Genomic DNA, 27,251 nt, shown 5'->3' with positions numbered 1-27,251 from the left:
GTGTAGCTAAGCATGACATTATTTATGTATAATCAAACTTGATTTGGGAACATTTTCAGTGTTGCATTTTTAGTAAATGCACCTGAAAGTACAACAACAAATCCCATTTAATCCAAAGTTCAAATAACTAATTACTGTACATAAGTCAGCATTGATCCGAAGCATGTTTAGGTTTTTTATATATATATTTTTCTCAGTTTAACTCCCATTTTCTCCAGTAAGTATTAGTTTTTGTTTTCGTTTTATAACAAAACCCAATTATTTCATGAAGTACGACTAATTTATGGTAAAAACAAGAACAAACCTTCAATGCATGCTTCAGTCCACTACACTTAAAATTATGAAAAACTTAAATCACTTCAAACTATAGTTTGAATGAACTTAATTATAAAGTTGTTACTAATCAAGGTCAACTATTTTTAGTGTACAAAGGATGTCTCTCCATTTCCCAGGACATACTAAATTTAAATACATTTTAATTGCAGTCGTTATAAAATAACTGTTGTTGTCAACAAGTTGAATGTGAATTAATCTTGATATGGTTTTCAGGTCATGCTGCCTAGTCCTTCATACACGTACAAGAAGTGTGCTTGCCTGTCCTCCCTCTGTATATGACGTTGTACATCATTATCATGGTTGTAACTCACTGACAGTGAAGGCTGCACATAATCTTCAAAGCAAATATCAAGGCAGCAGCCCGATAGGAACATGGCGTCATTGCATAAGGGCACCTTTAAGCATAAAAGCCTCGTACAATGCGAGATCTGTAATTCTGTCATGGAACATATCCTCTGCCATTTTGGTATTTTCTGCTCAGTGTGGACGCTTGCTGTGACGCATGCTGGGATTGGCATGATGTTTCCCTTCTAAAGCCACTGGGTTGTCGGGTCTGTCGTCATGATCTTATCTTTTTTAGGCCAGTGCCGCAGAAATGAACTGAAGTGCACAAACCACATCAAACGGCGAGCGGAATAAGAAAGTGAGTCTGTGTGTGGGGGAGAGACGTGAGCCCACCAAAAGCTTAAGCCTCCAGTGTGCTGTGCAGATAAGATTCATTAGATAGGTTGGTAAATGCAAGAGAGAGGCAAAGCGAGGCAGACACACACAGAGAGAGATTGAACTTGCTGCTGCTCAAGCATTTGTTGACACAGATTTACAATGAGTCTCCCACTGCGTCACGCATTACAGTAACACGCCATGTCAATAGCTCTTTGGGCTTGAAAAGCAGCCATGCCAAAGGTGTCCGGGAATGATGCCCTTCCCTTGATAACCAAAGTGTGGCTCGTAAATTAGGAAGTGGATGATAGGGAGGGGCTAAAAACATATATACTTTTTTCATTTTGTTTGCCCTGTCTTTCTTTAATGAATCCACCACCCACTCTTATCTCTACATCTTCTAAACCAGTCTTTCATTAGTTTTCCCCGTTCTGTCACTTCTAACAATCCCCCGGCCACCATCTCTTTGTCTGTTACTCCTCTCTCCCTCTGTTTCCCCTTTATCTTCTGGATGCCCTGCTACAGTAGGACAGGATTTAGGCATTAGTCCAATCCCCCTATCTTCTCCCCCTCATGATTACACTGTGTTTCTCTCGCCCACGTATCCTCGTCCACTGCACAAGTCTTGCACGACTACAGTCCCTTTACGCAAATACTGGTAGAGAGCAGCTTACACACGACAAGACAGGAAGACATAAACTAAACTAAAGCGAGGTGGTAAATGCATCAGCACTGTATTGTATTGGGTTGATAGTGTAATTGTTGAATAGGTAGATGAATTAGGCATGAATAAGTGGTATTGAGCCATAGTGTTGGGTTTTCAGTGTGTTGAGCTAACAAGATGCATTTAAGAAACTTATCCAATTTCGTCACTTCTGCAAACACACATGCATGCCATTAACTAAATGCTTGCTGCTGCCAAATTGCTGTTATACATGCACTGGATTAGATTGGAGTTTAAAGATTTTTTTCAATACAATCATTGATAAAACATGTGTTTTACATATGTTTAATATAATTGCAAATAATCACATTAACTTTATATATGTGTGTGTGTGTGTGTAGAGAGAGAAGGAGGGCAGCACGGATTCACGCAGTGTAACTGCTGAGTCACAATTCGAACAAATACGCTGGCTGTGATGTGTGACATTCACCTTCATGAAATCTTGATGAGATGAGCCGAGTTCTACTGTCTGTATAACGAGGACTGTAGAAGTCAGACAGCTGGCCAACCACTCCAACTAGCAAAGCTTCGATAACAGGGAGGGTTAGAAAGCCTTTTGGAGAGTGTTAGGTACATGGACTTCAGGCTGTATGGGCGGCAGTTAATGCTTTGGAAGAGATAAACAGGAACTTGGAAGGCATCGAACGACAGAAGGTCTAATGGTCTAGATCAGAGATGTTAAAGTGGTGCTAGTAGTAATGGTGCTACAGATTGTGCGTGTTTGTGAGTTAGCTGCAGCTTCATTGGTAATTGGTGTATTACAAGTCACAGTCGGTGTGGCAGATGGATATCAACAGTTTTGTTCCAAAGAAGCTGTTTAGCCCCTAAAAAAAAAAAAAGTACCAGTTGTGCAAACTAACTACGAAGCAAAAAAAACTAGTTTCACTTTCTAAACAACTGCAAGCCCCTGTGTCTCTGAAAGACAAAATGACCCTTTACAGGGCATAATACTTAATAAAATAAAAACGACTACACAGTGACATCCATTTGATGCAAAACGAATGGAACTTTGTGCAGTAGAACTTTTCAAAGAACCTTTTAACTGGCATACAAATGTGTTACTGACCAGCTGAGTTCTGAAGGTGTGTCTCAGTCCATGTCAGCATCTCAAGCATTAAATCGTCTTTCATCCTGATAGGGATCCACAAAGCTTATCCTGGCCACCATCTTCCCACCACTGACTGATGCTTCTTATCAGTAGTGCCACACTGCTGCGGACAGCACATTTTCACATGGGTGCAAAATCTCTGGCACGTTCCACCACGTGCATTAGAGAGGGACTGCAATGACTCATTGATTATTAATGGATTACTGAATTAATCCTGGAACCATTTTGATAATCGATTCATCAGTTCCTTTTTATAATAGCTATATATATGTTATATAATATATAATATCTTATTAAAAAAATGATTTTTCACTTCTTCAAAGGCCATGACTTGCTGCTTTTCTCAGTTTTCAAATTATTGTAAAAACATGAATATCTTTGCACGCTGGACTGTTGTTTACGTGGGGAGAAAAGATTATGGATTTTAAGAAAACATATGTTCTGGCAATTCGTTTTGTGCATTTTTACTTTTTCTTTATTATGGTTTGTGGACCAAATGACAGATAAATCGATAAGAAAAATAATGCAGTGTGCAGAACACTCCAGTATTTTACTGTTTGTGTGAGGATGGATATACTGATAGCCTGGCTATTCTACACTTTTGTTTAGCCTCAGTACCCCACAAATATCCCATGTAAAGAGTCTACACAGGAGAATTACTAGAATGCAAATTACGTTCAGTTTAGTTTACTCTCTGGCTATAAATGTAGAGCCCATAGTCCTTCTTCATTACTAAGGCTCTTAACTTTGTCACAGTGATTTATTATCTGACTGAAAATGTGCATTGTTGTAAAAATGCCTCATGATGATATTATTCACTCCAAAACTGTGCTTTAATGCAGTTGCATTTTCATGGAAAAATGATGATATGTCTTCTCACATCCAGTTAATTTGCAATATTAAGAGATTGTTCATTACCAACTCAAGAAAGCATTTCAAATTTGATCTGCATTTGTAAATTTATTTTTAATGAACAAGTATTGTGATTGCAATGAAGCAGTTCATAACTGTAAATCATTGCACCAGCCGCGCTCTCGCTGTCTCTCAGTGTAACCCCCTCTCCCCCACTGCCTCCCTCTGTCTCCTCCATACTGTATACACTACAGATTTATTAGCTGAAGCCGAGGCCCCCGGACAGTCACCACTCAGCACTACCTCAGATCAATAATTGGAAATATTAATTGTATCAGTAGAGATGGTCCAGTCAGAGGGGGGCTGTTTATGTTCCTGTTACTGAGCAGTGCTGCAATATGAGCTTTGATGGCCCTCTAATACGTATTAATGATCCCAGGACAAACATTACTCTATATTAAAGCTGAGTGAAAGCCAGAGGATACCGCACATAGTGATTGGCCATTAGAGTTAGTTTATTGCAAGCACTGTAAGTAAGTGCTGTTGCATAACTGTTGTAAAAAGACTTTTATTACTGAGAGATGAGCTTCTGCGAAACCAGGACAAGATTTACTACAGTTTTATTTCTGTTTACTGCGCTCCCGTGTGATGAGGTTCATCTTTCTGGATGTTAAAGACTAGCAAAGGTTGGAGCTTGGAATTGCACCAGGTCTTTGAAACAATTTCCAAAGCAGCAATACTCTCTTGCTGCTGGTCCTCTCTGGAGTTCCAGCAGTGTGGATTGCGAGACTCTGAATTGCTCCATCCCACTAAACTCTACTAGTCATCAGCTCATTAGTGTCATGGATAGTGCCAACTGTAGACTCTAAATCATCCCCACTACAATCAGGCCAAGTCCTGAGTACAGTTCCTTGACTTGCTCGGGGTAATTTGATATCAGACAGTGGCCAGGCCATGATTTTATATACAGTACCTCTACAACAGTCTCAACTGACTCTCCACTGACTGTGTTGGTTTATCGTCTGTTACATTATGTGATCATTGGCATTTGTATTGACATAATGTGACTGAAAGTAAATTAGCAAGTTGCCAATGAGTTTAACTCATACAACATGTATACACTATATGTACTTTATGTAAATGCAATGTCTTGTATAAACCTGGCGTAATAGACTGTAGTAGAAGAAAGACAGGTTTTACCAGTCATTTTAATTAGGGTTCCATTCCAGATTTAAGACAGCCAGGGTCGACAGTATCTCAGAGTAGATCACACTAAATACTATATTATCAACACACTTTGTTGATGAGTGTTAAGTAGCCCATCGAAGAGATAAATTATTTTTCCTTCACCGGATATAACACATTATTGTTATTAATAATATGATCTTATCCCTTGTTGATTAAATCATGATAATTAAGTCACATTTATGTCCTCGGGTAGATAAATACATCAACGATTCAGTGAAAATCTCCATAATTATTTGATTTTAAACACATTTATTCATTAGTCCAAATCATAAATAATGTACAACAAAATGCAAACAGTCAATTTTATCTGGGGAGCAAGGCAGATGCTGGGGGTTGATTTGCTAATGGAAGAATAGTTGCACTGTCAGAATGTTTGAAAGTGAAAAGTGGGTGGAGTCGGAGCTGCAGAACCACTATTAACCAGAGAAGCAATCTTATCTAAGACTCACAGGCAGTTTTTTCCTCCTCGTTCACTTCCTCTATCTCTCTTAAACGTCTCTCCATCACTTTTTGTCATATTCCATCTCTTTTGTCTCGGCGTCACCACTCTCTTAACTAAAAACATCCAGATTAAAACCTGTTACAGTTGCACTGGCTGTTTAACTCAGTTCCACATGGATGTGTCAAGATGCCACTATAGCACAAAGGAAAGAGTGACGACGTGCCCGACACTATGTGAAGTTAATGAAGGGCCTCCTTGGTAACAGCAGCGCTTAATAATCATTACTTAAAGTCATCTGTGCGTGTGTGTGAGCTTACATATGATAAAGGTGTGCTCTACATCATGCACTTAATTTGTACTGGCATTCCATAATTTTCCTAATGTGAAATGGAACAAACTGAAAGCCATCAGTCATGGCTGTTCAGGACTGCAATGCATTGCTTTTAGGCAAATAAATAGACCATTAAGCCGGCATATTGGAGGCTGAACAGTAACTAGCTTTAGAGAGAGCTGCTTCCCACTCACAGGCACCCCGTCGAGATTACTGAGATCATAACATGTTAGAGGAGCCTCGGCAGTACATTTGGCCTCTTCCATCGTGCATTTGAACAAAAATCAACTGGCAGGATATAAGCATCTTTTGTCCGTTTGACACGTCAAAGGCAAATTCAAAGATTTCATGTTTTGCTGTGAAGGAACGGAGGATTGCGAAGTTATCTGCACATTTCTTTTGCAGATGTTTTTCTCCCCATTCGGAGGTGTTTATGTTGCAGAGGTTGCTTTGAATACGTGTGTTGAAAGTGTCTTGGTTGATTCTGTAATCTATCCGTACATGCCGCGGAGCGATGCTCCCTGTGGCTTTGCATTAGCATACTGTAGTGTTACTTTGCTTGTGTTGTACAAGGAAGAGAAAGCATGTGTAGACGGGGGGGCAAGAAACAAGGAGCTAAAACCTCAACCTTCACAAGCATAATATCCTCCCTGTTTTCCTACAAAGACTTAGCTGGTGCTAGTTATTATTTACGATGGATAAATTTATGGAATAATTTCAGTGTAGGAAGGTTACTCAGTTCCTCAAGGTGAAAATGGATACGTTTAGCACTTAATGAATCGGGCCTGGGCCTCTCCCCCATATATCAGCATGTTATTAAGACATTTTAAAATCCCATTATGGTGTTTCTCCTTGAACATGTCATGCTTTTATTGGACTGCCCTGTCTTTAAATCTGACCTTTTCAGCTCTGCTCTGAAATTGAACAGAAAGAAAGACACGTGGCAGGACGATAGTGCAAAATATACATATGAAGGTTTAAAAATATCACTGCTGAATGGTTTTCAATGATTTAGCTGGAATGCCTGGTCATCGCAAACACTTCCAAGTAATATAAAGATAGCTGCCACAAATGCTTTACTATTATTGTGTGTGTGGGTGTGTGTGTGTGTGTATGGTAAGAGGTTGCTTTTATGTTCAGTAATCTTATTATACATTTGAGCTACTATTGGCCCCACTGGCATAAAAATGTGCCTGATTTTATTATTAAGTATATTTGTTTTGAGTCGAGTAAAGGGGGAGATTCACTGGCAAAGATTTGTGAACATGAATTATCTTGTAAGCTTTATGTTCCACTACATAATACGTGAATATTGAATGTGTGTGTATGGGCTTATACAGTATGTTTGCTTATATGTGACTAGGAGGCATGTGTTCATTAAAAAATGTGGTGCAAGTGTAAAAAAAATGAAGAAAAAAAAACTGTAAATCACAACTACATCTTTCATGTCTGGAGAAACTGTTCAGCTTGAACAACAGTAATGAAAAAAGAAGGAGGTAAAATTGGGGAAGGAGGAGAGCGTGACACAAAAACTGTGATGACAGAGGCATCTAATCCAGGCAGTGCCATTCTTATCAGGGTCCAGTGGATTAGAGTGAGCCTCCTAACCACAGAATCCTTCCCAGCCAGACTCTCTCCACACCCCAAGGGCCTCGATCAATAGGCCTGCATTGATCCCTCTCCTCCTGTGGCTGGATTCACTTTTATTAGGACTGCCCCAGCGTTTCTACACACACATATATGCAGCTCTACAACCTTTCCATGCACTTTCCATGAAAAACTGCAAATACAAATGCACACACACACACACACACACACACACACTGAGCTGAGGTTGTTTTGTTTACACTGAAAAACAGGCAGCAGAAACACTACAGTGTCAAGTAAGCTTAGCAGCATGATGGTGTTTTGGTTTTCTCTCCAGCCGAGGCACTTTGATCAGTATCGCAGAGCAGCTACAGTATTAGTATGGGAGAAAGCGCCTTGACACCAACGGTTTGTGGCCTCTTGTTGTAACAACGACAGCCTGAGTCGCCAGCGCTAACTCCTCTGTTGCCTTTTCTTATCTCTCCTCCAGATGACTCGGCCCATCCAGGTGAAACCGGCTGACAGCGAGAGCCGTGGAGGTAGTTGTCTTCTTTTCTTCATCATTTATTCATGTCCACTTTCATATGTCTTATCTAGGGTAATTCTTTTGATTCTTCCCTTCTGATCTCATCCGTTCCACTGCACTGAACGCAGTTTTTCCTCTCTCGCTTGTTTTCGTCTACTTTCTTTTCTTTTTATTTTCATTCTTACGTTGCTACACACACACACACACACACACACACCAAGCAACTGCAGATAAAGTTTAACACATGGTTCAAATCTGTACATTTAAGTGAAAACCTTAAATGTACATGTTTTTGATCACTCATATTTCCCATAATGTGTACATAGTTTTTATTTATTTCAGTTTCAGATTGACTGGGTGTATTTATGCTGCAAACACTCATCCCACTTGTAATTAATTAAAGAGTCTCTTACTGAAATGACGTAGGGCTCGGATAGGCATCCTTGCTGTCCCTCTCCGATTCTCTCTGCCAAGTACATTATCACTGCACTGTAAATGAGTCGGTGTTTAGGCTCAACAGGAGCCATAGCCATGCAAAGGCCCTGTTAAAGCCCACACTGCTTGATCTGTTTGCGTTCAAAACATGACAGTAAATGGTATTGAGAGGGGAAAATGGAGCAAGAACACGTACAGCTTGCCAAACAATCAATACATTTGCAAGGTTCCTGCCAAGATCCTCATTACGTGGCCTTAATGTGTTGTCTTTGATCTCCAACATTTTTTAGAGGCTTTAATTTACTCATTGCCTATCTGCATATATGTAAATAAGATAAGGAGGCATCTTTCAAGTCAGCAGCCAAGACAATGAACCTTGATCTGGGTTTTTTTGTGGGTTTTTTTTTGTGACGCACCCTAGCAAAGCAAGTGCTTTTTTTGTAAAGTTAAAGGAGGGGATGCTGTTTCCCCATCATGGCAAAGAGAGGGAAAGAGGGAGCCAGGCAGAAGAGAAGAGAGAAAGAGAGAGAGATTTGGAAGTGAAAAAGACGGGGAGAGAAATTGCTAAAGAAGAGCCAGCTGCTGTGCTGCACTTCTGAGGCTTTACATAAAAAACACTGCCTGTTTTGCTTGAATTAGAATGGCTGGCATCTTGGCTGCCTGTCAAATACATAGAGTCTTCAAAGGACAGCATTACCCCTTGAGATGGATGGAGGAAAGGCCAATAAAGATTACTGTATGCCTTTTCTTTCTTTCTTTCTTTCTTTCTTTCTTTCTTTCTTTCTTTCTTTCTTTCTTTCTTTCTTCAACCATTCATTCAGAGCTTCAGAGAAGTGGTGAGACAAGCAATGGGGTCTCATGTTGTCAAGATTGATGTTCGCTATAGCTCCATTGATTTTGCCATTGTGCTGCTGTGTGTCCACATTAACAGTGACACTCAGCTGTCTCTTTCCTTGCTTGTGAGTGGCTAGGTTTAGCGCTCCCATGGCACTTTGGTCAGTACGGGCTACTCTTATTGGCCAGCCTTGGGGACCCTACAGAGGAACAAATGAGTGTTAGAACAGACCTGAGAGTTGCACATCATCTTAAATGAACAGGCCAGAGTGGCGCCACAGGGGCAATCAAACACTAGCATGACGTTAACGGGTTAGGAAGAAGAAGCAGAAGTGGTAGAAAAGAGTGTGAAGGATACTTGGATATCCTGTTCTCATACTGCTTTCTAAGAAATCTAATTTTGGTTTTCTCATTATCTGGTGTTGTCTTCAGTTGCTCGTTGTGCTGGTAGCTGGTGGACTGTAGTACTCATGCTCCTCCATGGCCTTCTTTTACAAGCCTATGCCGCTTATATGCTGCAAAAGACTGAAGAGAGTTCATTGTGCTGTCTGAAATTTCAGGGTCTTTTAATTATTACTCCTCTTATTTCACACTGTCAAAACTGCCAAGGTTAATCTTTTGTTTTATCTGCCAGATCATAACTTCAGGACTATAACTCACAGCATGGTATATAGGAGCTGGAAGAGCAGATGCAGAAGTATTAATTAGCCTCTCGGAAGGAGAGACACCAGGGACAGACCTACAGTCTCTCCAGGGCCACTTTTAGTCCACTACAGGGCACATATTCCTCAGTGCACATCGTCACACTACAACATACAGTCATACTAATTAGTCCCTTAATCTCATTATGGGGAGGACAGTTCAGATCAGTGGCACCAGGTTGTCCATCCATTAGGGAACAACCTGTTTGTGTACCTGCTGGACCTCTGCTCCTCCAAGAGCAGCTCTCAGCTGTTATTAAGACAAGACCAATGTACTTTCACAGGGTACTGTCGTCATCAAACAGACTCTAGAACATTTAGTTAATAATTTTATCAATATTGAAAACACATTAGAAGTTATGGGCCAATAACTGGTTTTAAGGTATTAAAAAACACAACATTATTCGGTCATAGTGTGCCTAAAGTACAAGCTGTCTATGACTCATCAAAATCAGTGAGCAGGGAACTCGATGGTATGATGGCCAAAGGAGGTGACATTTAGAGCTGTAATTGCAATATCATGACACAGTGATACTGTGACATTTTTTCCTCGAGGTTATCGTACCTTCAGAATCTCATACGTCCCATGACTAATTTGAAGAAAACGTCCCAAAAAATGACAATCCATCCAGGCAGTGAAGAGTTTCACGGAGGCTGTGAGCGTAAACCACCTTGCTTGTAGAAATTAAAGGGAAATATATGGAAGAGTAAATCCATCCAAACACTCCATCAACCCCTGCTGTCACCTAACAAAGACACACTGTGAAATGAATATTAATGGCCAATCACCTACCTAATCTAGCAGAACAGCAGCCGCTCCACATTCAGTCACCAGCACTATGAATGTCTCCGTCACTGATGACGCAGACCATTCTGGGATGTTTATGTAGGGTCGACATTTAAAGAGGCTAAGAGTGGAGGCAGCAGGGACGCGTCTCTCCCGTTTCCTCCTGACAGGTCTTTGGTATGAAATGAATTGATTTCTCATCATACGTGGCACTGATTACTGGCACTTGCTGCTGCTGATATTTCATTTTTGGAGGCTTTGACCACTTTGATTTCTTCCAAAACCCTTCTCCAGTGGTACCACCTGTAGGATTCCACTTTTACTATTTTCACTTTCCTATTATCTTTTTCCCGTTACGTTAAACGTTCCAGTGTGTAAGAATTACTGACAACTGTTGGGTGAGAATGCCGACAGCGACAAACTGAGGACTCCTCTGCTCAGCCCTCTCTTTTCCAAGCATGTCAGTGAACTACGTTGGCCTTTGATTACCAGAAAAGATGTCAACACTCACAGATCTCTTCTCTCTCTTTGTCACTTCCTTCTCCTTTATTGGTTTATTCATTGGGTGTGTGGGAGTTGAAATAGAAGTTCAGGCCATTGTAGAATCATGGCATATAAACATGTAAAAGGCTTATTCTAGGCTACAAAAATATAATTGTATTATTTGAAAGCAATAATACACCTGTACTGTAGTCTTGTCGTTTTTCAAAACAACCCATTGTTTAAGTTTTGAGTTTAGGCTCTGTCCAGAAAGGAGAGAGGAGCAGGCTAGTTGTCAGCTGGAGCTCCGTTGGAGTTACAGCCTGGCACAGCTAGTGCTACAGCCCACTGAGAGGGCCTGGATTAGAAACAGGCTCTGGCATTAGCAAGGCAGGCCTGCTGCCCACGCACACCCACACAGAGAACAAACACGTGAACACATACAAACTGGCTCTGACACACACACACACACACACACACACACACATCTACACACTCTCTGTCTCTTGCTCACTCTCTCTCATACATACCTCCAGTGGAAAGCTGGATGTTTGTGATTATAGGAACACATGTGCACACACAGGGCCATGCTCAGATTACATATTTACATACAAACACACGCACACACACAGTCAGTGTACATATATGTGGAACGGAGTGGGTCAATTTTGTTTTCATGCACCATGTTTCGAGTGTTGCAGGCTCAGCTTCTGCATTGCATTGTGTTTGTGTGTTTATTCCACCTGAAGGACAATGAATAGGTTTGCTCCAGTTCACTGAAATGTGACAGAAAAAAGGAGAGAGAGGCAGACAGAAACACAGAAAGAGAGAGAGAACGAACGCAGAGAAGTTAAATGGAGAGTGAGGGCAAAAAAAAAGGAAAAGATTGGGAATCTAGATTGAGAGAGCAAGGCTACATGCTCTGTTGCTGTTCTGTGCTCAGCCTTTGATGATGAATTTATCTGGTGTAAAAGACAACAGAGTGGGCTATGTATTAAACATCAGTGGCATTCTCCTTTTTTTTTTACTAGAGAGACAAGCTCACATGTCAGAGCAGCTCAGTAATGAACCAAGCAGGAAGGCCTCTAAGCTCCACTGATCCCCTTCAGAAAAGAGAGGAGAAAGAGTAGGAGAGATGGTAAGTAAGTAAAATAAGGAAAGAAAAAGGTTGAAAGAAAGGGATTTTTTTTTACTGTAAGAGTGGGAGAGAAAAGCTGTATTTTGCAAAAGAGCAGAATAAACAGAGAAAAGTGTGAATGAACCATTGAGAAGGAGGGGCCGACAGAGGAACAGCTAAAAGCTGAACTGTATATATTCTCCCTTTGGAGAGATGCAAGCAATACATTACTGATCACAATGTGCTTGGCTGGGCATAAATGAGGAGTTCTTAAAATAGAAAGCAGCATTTTAGAGGTTGTTGGGATTGGGGTGAGGTAATACAATGTTAACCCTTAGAACACAGAGCATTTCGGCTGCTTTTTTTTCCATTATGCACATTACATACAGAGGCTGTAAGAATGTGCAATATAGAGTGTCTTATATCCTTTTTTCAGCACAACCCACAGGCTTTTATTCATATTCTTCTTATAAAAGAAAAGAAAAACGGTCTATTTTGTGACTACTGCACAATTATCACTACTAAAAATGTGATAGAAAATGAATCATAACTTTGACTGAACAACACATAAGAAGATGGGAAAACATGCATTTATTAAAGCCTGAATATGTGACCTATAAACACACAATCCCCCTGGATGTCCATTTAAGGAGTTGTGGCAAATCTGTGCCGTGCGAGCACTAAGGGTCAAGGCCAGGTGTGGGTCACATATTCAGAGATCACTTCACTTCCTGTTCATAACCCCTCAGGTGCTCTTTAACAGACCATACACAACCACAAGCCGTTCTTCACATCAGCTAACTCCACCAAGCTGCCCTGGGATGTTCAGGTCACCCTGCCTGTATGATCATAAACGTCAGCACAAACTAGTTTGTTTTAGAAGAGAGGGGTTTAGATGAATGAGGTTTACGGAAGACAGACAAGAGGACAGAACGCAGGAGAGCTACAGACAAAAAAGGGAGAGAAAGCGATGATGAAATGATTTCTACAGGGACACGCTTTTGCTCCTGAGGGTCAGATTGTGCTGAGGCTGTGCAGCAGTTATGCAGAGTCAGTGGAAGAAGTAGATCACAACGGGTTGCTAATACACTGGGTAGGTGGAGATCAATTAGCCTTATCTACCAAACTCCTGATGATAATACCAATGCAAACTTGCTGACGAGGCAAACAACAATGCAAGTAGGCAGAGTGATGACATAATGACTTTAGCTTTTGGAAAACATGCAGTCTTCTCTGCAAACAAACTGTGTTTGCAAAAATACTCTTTTCCCAACAATCTTCACTATTTAATGCAACTTCTTTGGATACAGTCAGTCTGCACATTAACTAGTAGCAGTAAGTTATTCTGTGGAGATACATTTACATAAACACCGTATATTAAAGCACTTGCTATGGTTGGGTGATATGGTCAAATGCACGGTCACAAATACAAATGTTCACATCTAATAATCTCAATAAATGATCACAATAGATGACAGATAACGAAAGATTAATTTTTACTCCTGTGAAAGTTGAGTAAACCAGTTAATTGTAGTTTATGAGCAGAAAACGGCTAAAGAGCTTACATGAGTCATAGTATATGTTTCATTATCTTGTGCTTTATTGCGATGCACTAACCTACAACATCTCAAACTCAAATGTTAGTTGATGCCATTGTTGCATGATGTTGTACAGATCCTGCAGTTATTGCATTTCCCCCATATCTCGCCTGTGAATATGCACTTAAATCATAAATTCACCTAAAACAGCCACTGCCCTTTTTTATTAAAAAAAATCACACTCTGTCACCCCCTGTCCCTTGCTCGTTGCAGTGGTCTCGTAGCGTAGCAAAGGTTACTGTTGAACACAGAAAGGAAAGGTCAGAAATCATGTTTAGTTTTCCTTGGGCCGGGAGGTAATTCCAGCGAGCAGATTGTGTTCAGACGAGCAAGCAGGCAGGGCTGGCCAGTGGTGGAGATGCTCATGCAGGAGGAAGCGAGGCGGGGATGGGGACAAGGTTATCCAGTCAGCCTCTGCCTCTCAGCCCCTCTGCTGTCACCCTTAATAACACCCTCTCCCTTATCACAGCAACAATCACCTTGAGAAACAAACTTGTCTTCTTTCAGAGAGGGGTGGAGACGTGGGAAGAGACGGCCCCCATATGCATCTGGTCTGCAATTCTCATTACAGCATATGAACCTCTTTGGGGACAGACAGACTGCAGATCAATTTAGTCCTCAATTCTCCACACTTTCTCTCCCTTTCTGTCTCTCTCTTTGTTCCGTCTTGTTTCCATGCCAATTTTCTCTGTAGCCTTTGATCACATCAAAACATATTGTACAATAGATTTCCAAATTGCTGCGAATCCCACACGAAATGTGGCACTTTGATGCTCGAGTTGTCATTTCGCTGATACATGTATAATCTTACATTAAAATGTGACTGCAAATAGGGACATGATTGTCTGGTTTCCTCAACTAAAGTTGATGCCAGAATACACATGATGTTTAATGTGATTTTATTAAACTGTCATCCACATTTCAGGCAGTCCATGAGGATAATAACGTAATAATTTCACAATTCTATACAATGCAGTGTACCTTCTGTTGGTGCATGCTTAACAAAGAGGTTTTATGTCTTTTAGTTTGATTTTGCCTCATTATTTTTGTTTTTGTTTGCCACTTCCTGTGTTTAAGTTTGTCTTAAACACACATCTTTTCTCTTTGGCGTTCAACTCAGTGTCAGATGTGCAATGTACGTCGTATGCTCCGTTGCTGTGCAGCACGTTTGTTAAATATCTTGCATGAATAAATTGGGTTGGATTTAATTTCAATCCACTCATAACCACCTCAGTCGCAGCATCGTGGACCTTTCAACTTGAATCTTGTTAATATAAGTTTGTGATTTACTATGCAATTAATCCTAAAAATTGCACAGTGCATTTTAAGGGTAATAGTATTGACAATGTGATTAGATGTTAACGTGACGTGCCCATGTGACACTTCCCATTTCCAATGTGTATCCACAATTTATAAGCAGATAATAGCAGTTACAAGTCTGTACCTAGGCTGATAAACTAGTCTGTGTGTGTGTGTGTGTGTGTGTCGGTGGACGTACTGCTCTGTGATTGCAGTGAAGCTGGAGGAGGGCAGCCAAGCTCTGATTAGAAGACAGGGGTCTGAGCAACCTCTGCCAAATCACTGCAATCAACAGTTTGCTTCTTTTCTCTGCTTTAATGACACCACTTCATGAAGGACCAGGCTCATCAAGCGACCCACTACAAAAACACACGCACACACTCGTACACGCATGTTATGCAGGGTGAGGTCAGGCTATTCATTCAGGTAACACATTATTAGTGTTATATTTTAGGTTCCCTCCACTTTTTGCTTCCCCCCAGTGAATTCTCTCCATGGAGCTTTGGTTTGTAGAACGACAGACAGAAAACAAACAAAATAATTGTTGCTCCTGCAAATATATTTGAAAATACAGTACACACTATCATTATCACTCATTCACCTTTGAACACAATGGTGCATTTATAGGTCGTTAGCGCTTGAGAGCCCTTTTTTTCTTTTTTTTTAAACTAACACAAACCTTGCAATTTACAAGGTTTGAGCGTGTTAACACCTTCATATAATTTTCAGTGTTTAATATGAAGAAAAACATGGTCCCTATTTTAATCTGTTTCCTGTGGTTTTCCACTGTATATAAATTACCTTGGATATCTCACGAGTGGAGATATGAAAGGAGCGCGAGAGATGAGTTGAAAATGAAAAACAGAACAAACAAGGGGAAGAGTGGCAGGGCAAATTATGTGACGATAAAGAAAGAGACAAATGAAGGAAAAGAACAATACCTTTGTCCACCTCAGGATACGGGCAGAAATAAAATGCTTTTCCAGTCGGTATGAACAAGGAAGTCAAAATATATGCAATGCAGTCACTTTTCATTTTTGTTTACACAAGAAAACACTGCAACTTTACTGGGAAATTGTAAGTGAAGCACTTTAAGTGTGGGGGAAATTGAATTTCACAATATGTTGCCTCCTGATAAATGAAAATGCCATCCGATGTATTTCAATATATAAATGTGTTTGGGGTTTTTTCAAATATGAAAACCTAAATTTTACACATTTGTGCAGGGATGATGACAGTAATAGAATTTTTGAGTGCAGTTGAGCTCTGTGAGTATAAACTAGTTCCAGCAGCAGAAAGATGGAGAAACAAGAAACAAAGTCTTGGAGAAAACAACCTGTGTAAAATTAGATCTGTAGCTAGATTAAGTATGTGTGACTCTGCTTGTTCGGAATGTTGGTCCTTTGGTCGAGCCTCTCCTCTGCTTTCTCTCACCATTGCAGCATATTAACTCCCATACCCTCTCATATCATCCTCTGTCTGCCTCCCTGTCAGTTCATGCCATTCACTTAAATCACTGCATCATGCTGCCACTGGAGTGGAAAGGACACCTGCCCCAACGAAACGGTTCAAGCACTGATATGGAGGCAGTAGGTCATGCTGAGATTAGTACTCCCGCATGAAAACACAATGCTTTGTTCAACATTATATGGTGAGAAATATGGCTTTGTATTGTAGGGTTGTCTCTTATATATTTGCATATTTTCCCTGCCTGCACACTCAATTTGACGGCATTAGTTATTATAACTCTTAGTCATGTGAGTGTAGAAGCTTTTATGCTTTACAAATGTTTAATGCTGTGGGTATCTGCTCAGGAAGATGGTTTAGCGTACTTGTGTGCTCCGAAACGACATAGGCCAAGCTGTGCTTACAGTTCACCTTTACTTTAGACAGACTGATGTACTTCTAGGCAGATTTATACAGTTTAAGTTCATCCAAATATCGAATGAAAAGTGACAGCCCTTGTGTATTACGTGCATTGTTGTGACTTTAAGCTGAGGCAGCAGTCAAAGCAATGACAGACAGGACATGAGGCTGGCATGGGACAGCACAGCACAGCACAGCACAGTGAAGCCTGTGATCCACCGTTAGGGAATGCCAATGTTAGTTCAGTGGGTCCCGAAAAGAGGCTTTTAGATTAGGCCCAGACAAGTCTCACCTGTCTTCTCCACCTCACCTGGTGAGAAGACAAATCGTGCTGTGAGTATGCACACACTGTGACATACAGCCCCATGATTACCCACCCTCCCACTCTCAATCCAGTGTCTTTCCACCCATCTGCCAGTCAAACGAGTGCAGAGGTAATGGAGAGAGAAGTCGTCATTCTGGGGCTGTAAAACTGCAGAAGCCGAAAAGATGATTGGAGTAACCTTTGCTTTGGTGCATGAAGGAAGGAGTGTTTGTGACATTATTAATAAGTGTGTGTGTTCTAGGTATTACTCATGTTGTGGGGACCTCAATCTGTTTACACAGTCACATGATTGGGGACTTGTCTTGCTTAAGTCCCCATAACGTAAATGATTAATCAAAGGTGAAGGCATGTTAAATTGTTAGGAGGAGGTTGAGGTTAAGCCAGTAGTAGTAGTTTTGTTTAGGTGAGCAAGTCTGTGGAAAATGAATGTAAGTCAATGTAATGTCCTCTGACTTTTTATTAGAGCAGCACTGCCACCTGAAGTATTAGTGTTGCTGTGGTCATGCTCTGACTGTTGTGGCCCTGACATGGTTCGGTTCATGCTAACATTTGATTAGAATTTATATTCTTTTTTTAAACATGCCAATATTCATCTTCTCCCTTTAGACCCCTTAGAGTCTGCACTAATATTTGCAGGTTTATCCTATCCACTAAATCCGAGTTTGCCAAGCATTTTATCTGAAAAACATCCATCCATCTTCTACTGCTTATATCCTCCACATGAGGGTTGCGGTTACATGCTGTCTTACGTCTTAAAACTATAGAATGTAATTTTTTAAATAAAAACAAACAGCACGGACCACACAGCCGTTAATTGTTAATTGGACTGTCCAGGGTTTACCCCGCCTTTCGCCCTATGTCAGCTGGGATTGGCACCAGCACCCTCTGCGACGCGGGATAAAGCGGTAGACAATGGATGGACGGAAACTACCCTTACATTCAAACCATTTTCAGATGAGCTCCACATGATTATCTCTGTGTTTCTCATTATGGTGTTTAGGTCTAATGTCACCTGGCAACATTCCCGCGCTGCACATAGGAAGTGATTTATTTTATGTCAAGACAGATACCGCAACATTGCACTAGTAACACTCTCTTAGTCAGGTCTGATAGTACTGCTTGACAGAGCACATTTTCAGATGAAGGATGCAGCATACAAATAATATTCCATTGTTAATGGAACATTAACGATGGTTATATCAGTTATATCAACAATAATGAAAATGCATTTTCAAGTAAAAGGCTGGAAAAAGGAATCATGCAAATGTTTTTTTGTGCTCAAAATAAAATCTCTAGTGAGCCATCTATGGGTCCCTGCTCTAATATGTGCTCCATATGCCTTTTCTCTCCCAATTTATACTACTCTGTATTCCTCCATCTTTTTTTTACCTTTTAACTTTCCATTGGCCCTCTCTCAAAGATGAGTCTATCAGGTGAACTGGCACTGTCAAGGATGATTGGCAAATGGGTTTCTGTACAAAGAAGTTATCAAGTGTATCCTCAGACAATTCAGTTCTTAGGTTTTTGGCCAGGTCAGACACAGGCCAGTGTTATTGTCTCTTTGCAATAAACATGAAAAGAGCCAATCATAAAGAAGATAAAGGCAGTCAAGTTTGCATCGGGGAATAAGTAGAAAGAAGAAGGCGGCTCCAAATGACAGCTATTCGCTCATCTGCGGGAAGCCTGACCTGACACTTGAGCCGGCTTTATACTGTAGAATGTCATCTTCAAAGAACACTTTGATATTGCAGGAAGTGATTTGGGAGAGATCATAAGGTCTGAATTGTCTTCTTCATTCTAGATTAGCTACTGAGTTGGACTTAGACTAATGACAGAGGTGGAGCAGTGTCTTGATAAGGAAGAGATCACTATCTGCAACAGATGTTTGCTTTAGAACAAGAGCTGATAGAGATCCACCTTCTTGTTTTTCACTTCATTATTATATCACACATCTTTCTCACATCCCTCATCCTCATTTGCCCCTACAGCAATCAATTTGTCACAAAATGCAAAACATGACACACTCCTACTAAAAATATAAATTAACCCATTCATTACTAATTGAGTTTTCCCCCAACAAACAGGGAAGGGAAGGGCTCGGCTCTTGATGATGTAGAAGATATTGTCAGTCAATATTGTGCTTCTCTTAAAAGGAAGGGATTTGGTAGCAGAGAAAGGAGGCCAGTCTACAACTCTAATATTAACAAAATGTCTGGGCTAGTTAAGAGACACCATGATGTGCTTTAGGGAAAGGTACAGCACTTGACAGCTGCCTGCCTTGACTGCTGGCACACATCAACCTAATACGCTGGATTGGAAGCAAGGATTGATTCCTGAATGTTAAAGTGAAACCTTGAAGCACTGCTGCAACCACCCTGCTCTGACTGTTAAAGTGAGAGCTACTTGTGAGAGGTGATTTGGCATCCTAATCTGATCAGGCCTCTTAATCTGTGGCAGCTCAGTTTAACAAGACCGGTCTGACAGCAGGGGCAGCAGCCAATGACAGGGGGGACATGTTAAATCTGGGCCTATCAGACACAAGACAGGAGAACATCGTCTTTTGGCGGAATGGCGGGTGTAATGATACCTGGTACAGCAGAGGTATTAAGAGATGCTCCCTTTCTCAGGTCAAGAAAGGGACTGGAGTTTGAAATGCTTAGGGAATGACGAAATCTGTAGCTTGCTGGTTGTCAGCCCCGTCTGATAGGTGTCATCTTTTTTTCCTCCCACCCACTCCATCCTCCTGTTATTCTGGGAATATTCTTGGCCTCGCAGCATGTACAATTTGAATTATTTATCTGGAGCTGGATCCCTGCACCACAGTGATACAAATCGTTATTTGTACCACTTGATTCCATTAAAATGCCACATCCCCCATATAGTTCTCAGCAGAAGGCCTCTACTATACTCTCTTTTTTTTTTATAAGTTTTGTTCAAGTCGTGTAATCAATTGTACATTTTATCATCGTCATTATAGCACAATATAGCACAATATTTTACTGCTTTAAAACAAGTTTATTCAAGATGTTGCATATATTATATATATGATTGAAATCACTATCAGAGATGATCATAATTACTAGTATGATAATAAGCTTAATTGTATATCCAAGCCTCACCATTATTTACCATTCCTTTAGTTGCTTTTACCCTCCTTGTCATCATATCACATATATTATTGTGTGTGCGTTTGTGAAAGAGTGATACCACATATTAATGTCCTTTCTGTCTTCATGATGACGGCTAATTGCTTATTTCCATCCTTATCACATGAGCCCACAAACAGGAGAAAAAATAGGAAGACAGACAGTCGGAAGACTCCATCTCCATATGAAATGAACGTGACCTACAACTGCAGAGAAGCAATATGTAGCTTCAGCACAGAAGAAACAAAGGGTTCTGTCAGAATCCTGTGCTATCTCACCAGTGTGTCTGTGAAATCCTTTCTGTGTTCGTGTATGCATGTCAAGCTGCCTTGCCTTCTATCTGGATGACATTAATGAAAGGTGAAACAGGGAATAATCAAAGATCACAATATTTTACCCTTGATACTGATGCATGTTCATATATGCTGCTGGCAGCAGACATCTCCTTGCCGCTCAGCTCGGCTCTGATCTGACATTAGAATTCACTGCTACATTTCTCTCTCCAGCTCACTTGTTTCGCTTTTCCTCTCATTTTCTCTGTGCCCCTCGTCACTCCCCCTCCACCTACCTCTGTCCACTCAGCCTGCCTGCCTGGCTGCAGCTAAAGGGTAAATGTAGCTCAGGGGAAGTGTGCTACCTCCACCACAAGTTCCACAGGTCCACCGTGTGACCTGGGCCTCCCGACGTCTTACTGTTGTACTTCTTGTCCTTCTCTTAGCTCTTTTTCATTCTCCACATCATGTCTCTGTATCTCCTCATCCAGCGAGACTGAGAGAACAAACTCTGAGAGCGAACAGCTTCTTTGCCAAATAGTGACGTGGTTCAAAAGTTCACCTGTTCTGCAGAACAATATATTTGGCAATGAATAAAGTACCTATGCAGCCTTTACAAAAAGTTACAGTTACAGTAATCTTTTAATAGAATTTACAGTGAAATTCTAGACAAATGAACAATCAACACAAAACACAAGCTAAAAACAACACCAATGCTTTAAGATGTGAGCTTATGTTGTGTCATATATATTTTTGTCACTTAAATTACGATATTTTCGTACAATATGACACAACTTTATTATCAGTTTTCACTGAAATTCGCTCCGTTACAAACAAAAACAGTTTAGACAGGTTAGACATAAAGTACCCATACACACTGCATCCATGCTGGTCACCTCGCTTCTCCTGTAGTTTATTCTACATGTTCGGACATTTGTAGCCATTTGACAAGATTACAACAAATCTAAGAGAGAAATGGACATAATAACATAGCAATAATCAAATATGATACAGAGACAGAATTTAAGAAAGTAGCCTAAATTAACGTGACAAAGAATGTAATGCAAAGTGTAAATACAATAACATTATTTACAAGGATTATAGCTAAAATATCCAGCGAACACATTTATGTTTGGCTTATAACTAATACTGTTCTCATATTGTTGTAATTCCTTATTTTGGATGGTGCACTTCCTTATGAGGCTTGTTCGATTAAACGTGACTGGGTGGCTCAGCAGAACAGGTTATTTTGTGGTGTGTGGACAGCCAAAGTTGTTCCTTTGAATATTTGACTATGCTTTGGTGCACTGTAAACGTGTGGCTGCTGTCCATTTGTGTCTCGCTGTGTGAGGGTGAATGTCATCTTTCAGAGTGGGGGGTGAGACCATGTGAGCTGCACTGACTACTTTGGAGAGAGGCAGGAGGGCCCAGCTGGTTCAGGGAGAAGAGCTCTCTGACAAGCCAAGGCAGTCTCACGGCCTGCCAACCAACCTGACACACACACTGCACACACATAATTACTCGCACACACACACACACACACACACACACACACACATTACGATTACATAGTGAATGGTCACGAATATTGAACACAGAAAAAGATGCTGAGAAACACACACTACACCCTCCATGCAGTTAAAGATTTATTTTACTGCCAGTGTGGTTTGGCTGACTTTTGCCGTTTGTTAGGGTGTCTCAGCTGAGCTCGTACACGGTTATAAACATAACAAGGAAAAAAAAGAACACACTCCAGCCTGCTGTTTACATGGGGACAGTGTTGTATGCACCCACAAAGCTTACAGAGATTCAATCATTTCTGACCCGCAGCCAGGATTTGGTGAAAATTGCTGCCAACCTCCAACAAAATTGTCCAATATCCTTGAATGCAACGCACAGGAAAAAAATAAAAAAGATCTTTATTTGTTGGCAGCCAGGTGCTGGCCCTGCAAATTATACATGACCACAGGTCCTATTGATTCTCTGTTGTTTTTCTCTGTCTGATAAAACATTGTTGAAGGAAAGTTGGTTCAGCGGACTCCAACAAATTGTTTTGTAAACACAGAGGGGGAAAAGAACAGTGCAGACGCTGTCATATGTAACACAATGAATTTTACAAGCCTGTAATTCTATACTTCACTCCGATTCAATTTGACTGTATCCTGTAGGTCAGAAAACGTTATAGAATGTTATTTCTCTAAATCTATTTCCTGCATGTTTACTTTTACTACCTTTACTTTTGCATTGCGTGTGCTGCCAGGTGACTAGCAAAGCCTTATCTCTTCATCTTAATTAGATGCAACTTTTTGTGTTGATTGTGCGGCACAGGAAAACAATTTGTGTTTTAGAATACACTTGCAGTGCTGGTAGTGTTGATTGCTCCTGCATCAGCTCTCACAGAGAACAGCAGTTGCTGAAACAATACATATTTTTAAATGTATTTCTCCTGGGTTGTAGCAGCTCTATTTATTCTGACCTCCATCCCGCCACACAGTCCACTGTGTCTCTAGTGAAATCTGAAGTGTATCTCTAAATGGTGTGCAAGTGCTGCAAGACTTGCACAAATTAGCTGTGTTAAAGTATATGTATGCCGTCGATGGGGGAGGCTCACTGGAGGCACTGTGCTGCTTATCTGAACAGCAGGAACGTGAACAGAATGATTAGGGAGGCTAACCATAGGCCTGGCCATTTTCACTTCTTTTCCATACAGCAGTTTCTCTCTCGCTCTCTCTGCAAATAGTCTAAAGGGTAAGCCTAACCAGGGGCTATATGTGTGAGTGGATAGACGACGCAGAGAAACAAGACCTCGAAAAGGAATTTGTCATTTTAAACAAATTCGTTTGGAGAGAATCAAACTGAGCTTTTCTCCTCATTTAGTCCTAAGTGTCAGAATGCACAGGTAAAAAAACAATGCAGTGGGAGTGTTACTGCTTACCTGTAAACCGACAAGAGGACCTAACAGTGTGTGGTCCCCAGTTTCTCCATTAAAGAGCCAACTTGGCATTTGTAGAGCGTAATTGGCTGGATGGGGCTTCGGCGGGCTTAGCCGCCCTGCTGGCACAACAAGCCTGTCTGTCCCCTTCCCTGAGTTGCTGCTCTGCTAGGCATGAGCGTAGCCAGCTCAACTGCTGCCACGTCCCCTTCAAAGCATGTGGAGAAGCAAGGGATGGCAGCAGCTGTTGTCTCAGGGGAGCTACAGGAACTCAGGGCCTCTGGTCATTAGTGAGAACCAGTGTGCTGGGACGAACTGGGGTCTTAGACACCTGGGAAACCTCTATCACCCCTCATCCCTTCATTCCTGCATCCATCCATTTTCCTATCCCTGCCAAGAAAGACTTGTATTCTCAACCTTCTTGCTCCTACGCAAGATTAAGAGAGGCTCAGTCCCGTGTGGCAGGTGTGGAAGGAAAGACACTGTGGTCTGTGGGCTCTGGAGAAATACTGTATAAAGTAGACACAGAATAGAGTTTGGAATGGGGAAAGAGGCGGGTGTGCATGGTTTCAAGTAAATAATGAAACAAATTCAGAAGCAAGTGGACTGTGGATGAAGGTGGTTAGCTATCGTGTCCTTCCTTGCAGTGGTTGTCCAAAAGTAGATCTACAGTTGGTTATGGTTACTATACAGAATTTCTCTGGTGTATGAAATGACAGTCAAAATTCCAGGACAGCTATTATAAAAGTTTACAAATACAATAAAGTGATTGTTTTTCACACTTTTCCATCAAATTGCAGCACCAGTTGTTTTTGAGATTAGTTGCAAAGCATTCGATCTTGAGAAGCATATTGATGAAGAATCTATACATATCTTGCAAACACTGCACATTATGAACTGCTCTACTCTTTTTTTTTCTTCTTATGTTGTTTGTTTTCACAGTGAGCATCACCTTTACATCTGAGCGTATTTTGAGGATGAATATTTTGCTGGAATGGTCTAACAGAGAGAAAACAATAATTGTACATATAAACAAAATGCCTAATGCTTTGCTTTGTCCTCACAGTTTATCTGCTGATCCTTTTTCGGGTTTATACAGAACATGCCTGCGTGAGTGAGTGCATGCGTGTGCCTGCATTTTGAGCATGTTGTGATACCATCTGACGTATGAGTCACTGACATTTGGTGTGTGCTGAGACATAAGTCTCTGCTGAGTGGAGTGGGGAGAGCATGCCCATGTCCCTATGATACAGTGTGAACATCTGGAGGGGTCCAGGCTCCACATAGGTCTGGACCACTGTCAGCACTCATCATGAAATGCAGCCACCTGTTTTTATTATAGCCCTATTTCAGCCTGGGAAATACATAGTACATGCATAATACATTTTCCTCATCATTCTTTATGGAATAGGCAGAAATGAGGCTTCCCGGTGAATACTATGTAGCATATACAAGGCAAGGAAAACAATTCTAGGGAAACAAAAACTAAAACAACCACTTTGTAGAAGAAATGTTCAAATCTTTTTTTAATGTATACATAAAAAGTGATTAGCTAATCCATTCAGGCTGTTGCAATCATAACAATCAATTTAACTTCAGCAAATCCCTTGAATTGCAATTTACATCATCATAATTCCCTATGAAGTTTACTGATTAAAGCAGCCCCCTGTGTGAAATGTCGAGCTATAAACGTGTACATCACCAAAATGACGGATCAGAAGTGAGAGTAGTTTGTGTTTTTGCAGCGGCCGACATTGTGGTGCAACACAGCCACAGACAAACACTGTAAATCACACCCAGAGAATTACTAGAACCCATGGAAAACAGAACAAATCACAGAGACAGTTGCATCCACACATTTGCAGGTGCTGAAAGAATCAATGCATATTAAATATGCAAGATTACTGGCAATGTCTGTGTAGTATAAATCACAAATGTGCTATGCTCCCCTGTTCCCCTGCCCTCTTGCAAAAAAAAAAAATCTAACATCCATCACAATTTTTCAAAAACTTTTTTTTATGGCTTCCAAAAGATGTGTGAAGTCATAACCATATACAATAATTGTGAACCCCATCTTTATCAACAGTTAGTTGGGTCAGCTTGATTCCAATGCTGACAAACAACGAGTAGAGTAAACAAAGTGATGAATACTGGAGAAGTTGACTGAGCTGCAGGAGCAGATTGAGAACCTTCTGTGGTTGTTTTGATACTTTATTTCCCCCCTGTGAGTCGTCATTGCCAATACTTCGGCAGCATGATGTTCAAACATTATTCCTCGGTGATGTTTCTGTAAGATGGTAATTTCTCTAAACACATTGCGAGACAAGTACAAATGTAGTAAACACCAGGGTGGTGTACGAAACCTTGTTTATCTTGAGTTCCTAATAACAGAGAAGCTGCAGAATGTGCAGTGTTCAAATTTTGTCTCTTATTTATTTATTTCTGCTCCTATTATAAACAAAAAACAACAATGATCTATATGACTAGTGTATGTAATTAAACAGAAAGGACCTAAGTGTAATGCCTCAGCTGCGTTCACAACACTACGCTCTCTGTAATAAACTGCTGCATGCAACTCTGTGCTCATATACCCAGGAGAGAATATTCACTTTTTTCTCCCCCTGCATTTTTCCTCTGTTGGCTTTGCATGCATTGTTAAATGGGACTGATGGAAGCACCCTGGCCATTACTCACTGAATTGCCTGGCTAATTTCTGTGCTCTTACAAGTACAAAGATGTCAAGCAGGAGCAGCAGGCTTACCTTGGCTTCCCCTGAGACCATTAATCCTTTGGCTGGTGTCGTCACTGCCTGCACTGGCTCACCTGGTTCACAGCGCTGTTAGCAAATTGCTGTTCCCAGCCTTTTTTCACCCAACCTATCTATTTATTTATTTTGGTTCTGAGTCAGCTCCTATCACCAATACAATCTGATCGCAATTGGCATCTAGACTCACTCCATAAAGTGTGGATTGGAGAAAATGTAGTGTGTATGTCTGTGTGTGTGTGTGTGTGTGTGTGTGTGTGTGTGTGTGTGTGTGTGTGTGTACCAGGTATTACTAATGTTGTGGGGACCAAAACCTGTTTACACAGTCACATTATGGGGACTTGTCCTCCTTGTGGGGACAAAAAGCAAGTCCCCATAACGTAAATTACTACATTTTAAGGTGAAGATATGTTTCATGGTTAGGTTGAGGTTAGGGTTAGGGTTAGGGTTAGGATTAGGATTAGGCCAGTAGTAATTGTGGTTAAGGTTAGAGTAAGTCTCCAAGAAATGAATGTAAGTCAATGCAATGTCCCCTCAAGTCATGAATGTCGAACATGTGTGTGTGTGTGTGTGTTGTGTGTGTTTTTTTTTAAGAATGAGGAAAGTTGTGGAAAGGAAAAACTGGCAATTGAGTAAAGGTATAAGAATGAAGAAAATTACACATATTGGTTTGAGAAAATAATTTTTTTTACTCAAATCTGCAACTTTTCAACAAAGTCCGCACACATTATGTGTATGATTCTAGACAAATATAAAATATGGATTAGTAACAGTCACAAGAGCAAGAGTGTGAAGCTCACTCAGTGGATATTGACTTTTTACTGTACACCCACATAGTATTAATACATCATTTGGAACTTCAGTGCCAGGAAAGTCCCACT

The 27,251-nt window shown here is 40.8% G+C and overlaps 1 protein-coding gene across 8 annotated transcripts in view; it reads left to right on the top strand.

Moving 5' to 3' along the window:
• celf5a (cugbp, Elav-like family member 5a) overlaps window positions 1-27,251 on the top strand; it is a 179,306-nt gene that overhangs the window by 89,305 nt on the left and 62,750 nt on the right. For all 8 annotated transcript variants that reach the window (XM_058638531.1, XM_058638529.1, XM_058638525.1 and 5 more), the window contains exon 3: window positions 7,779-7,827. In XM_058638531.1, the coding sequence (XP_058494514.1) occupies window positions 7,779-7,827 (49 nt within the window). The remainder of the gene's footprint in view (window positions 1-7,778; window positions 7,828-27,251) is intronic.

The sequence above is a fragment of the Solea solea genome, chromosome 9, assembly GCF_958295425.1.
Source record: "Solea solea chromosome 9, fSolSol10.1, whole genome shotgun sequence".
Classification (NCBI taxonomy): domain Eukaryota; kingdom Metazoa; phylum Chordata; class Actinopteri; order Pleuronectiformes; family Soleidae; genus Solea; species Solea solea.
This window is presented reverse-complemented; position numbering and strand designations above follow the sequence as displayed.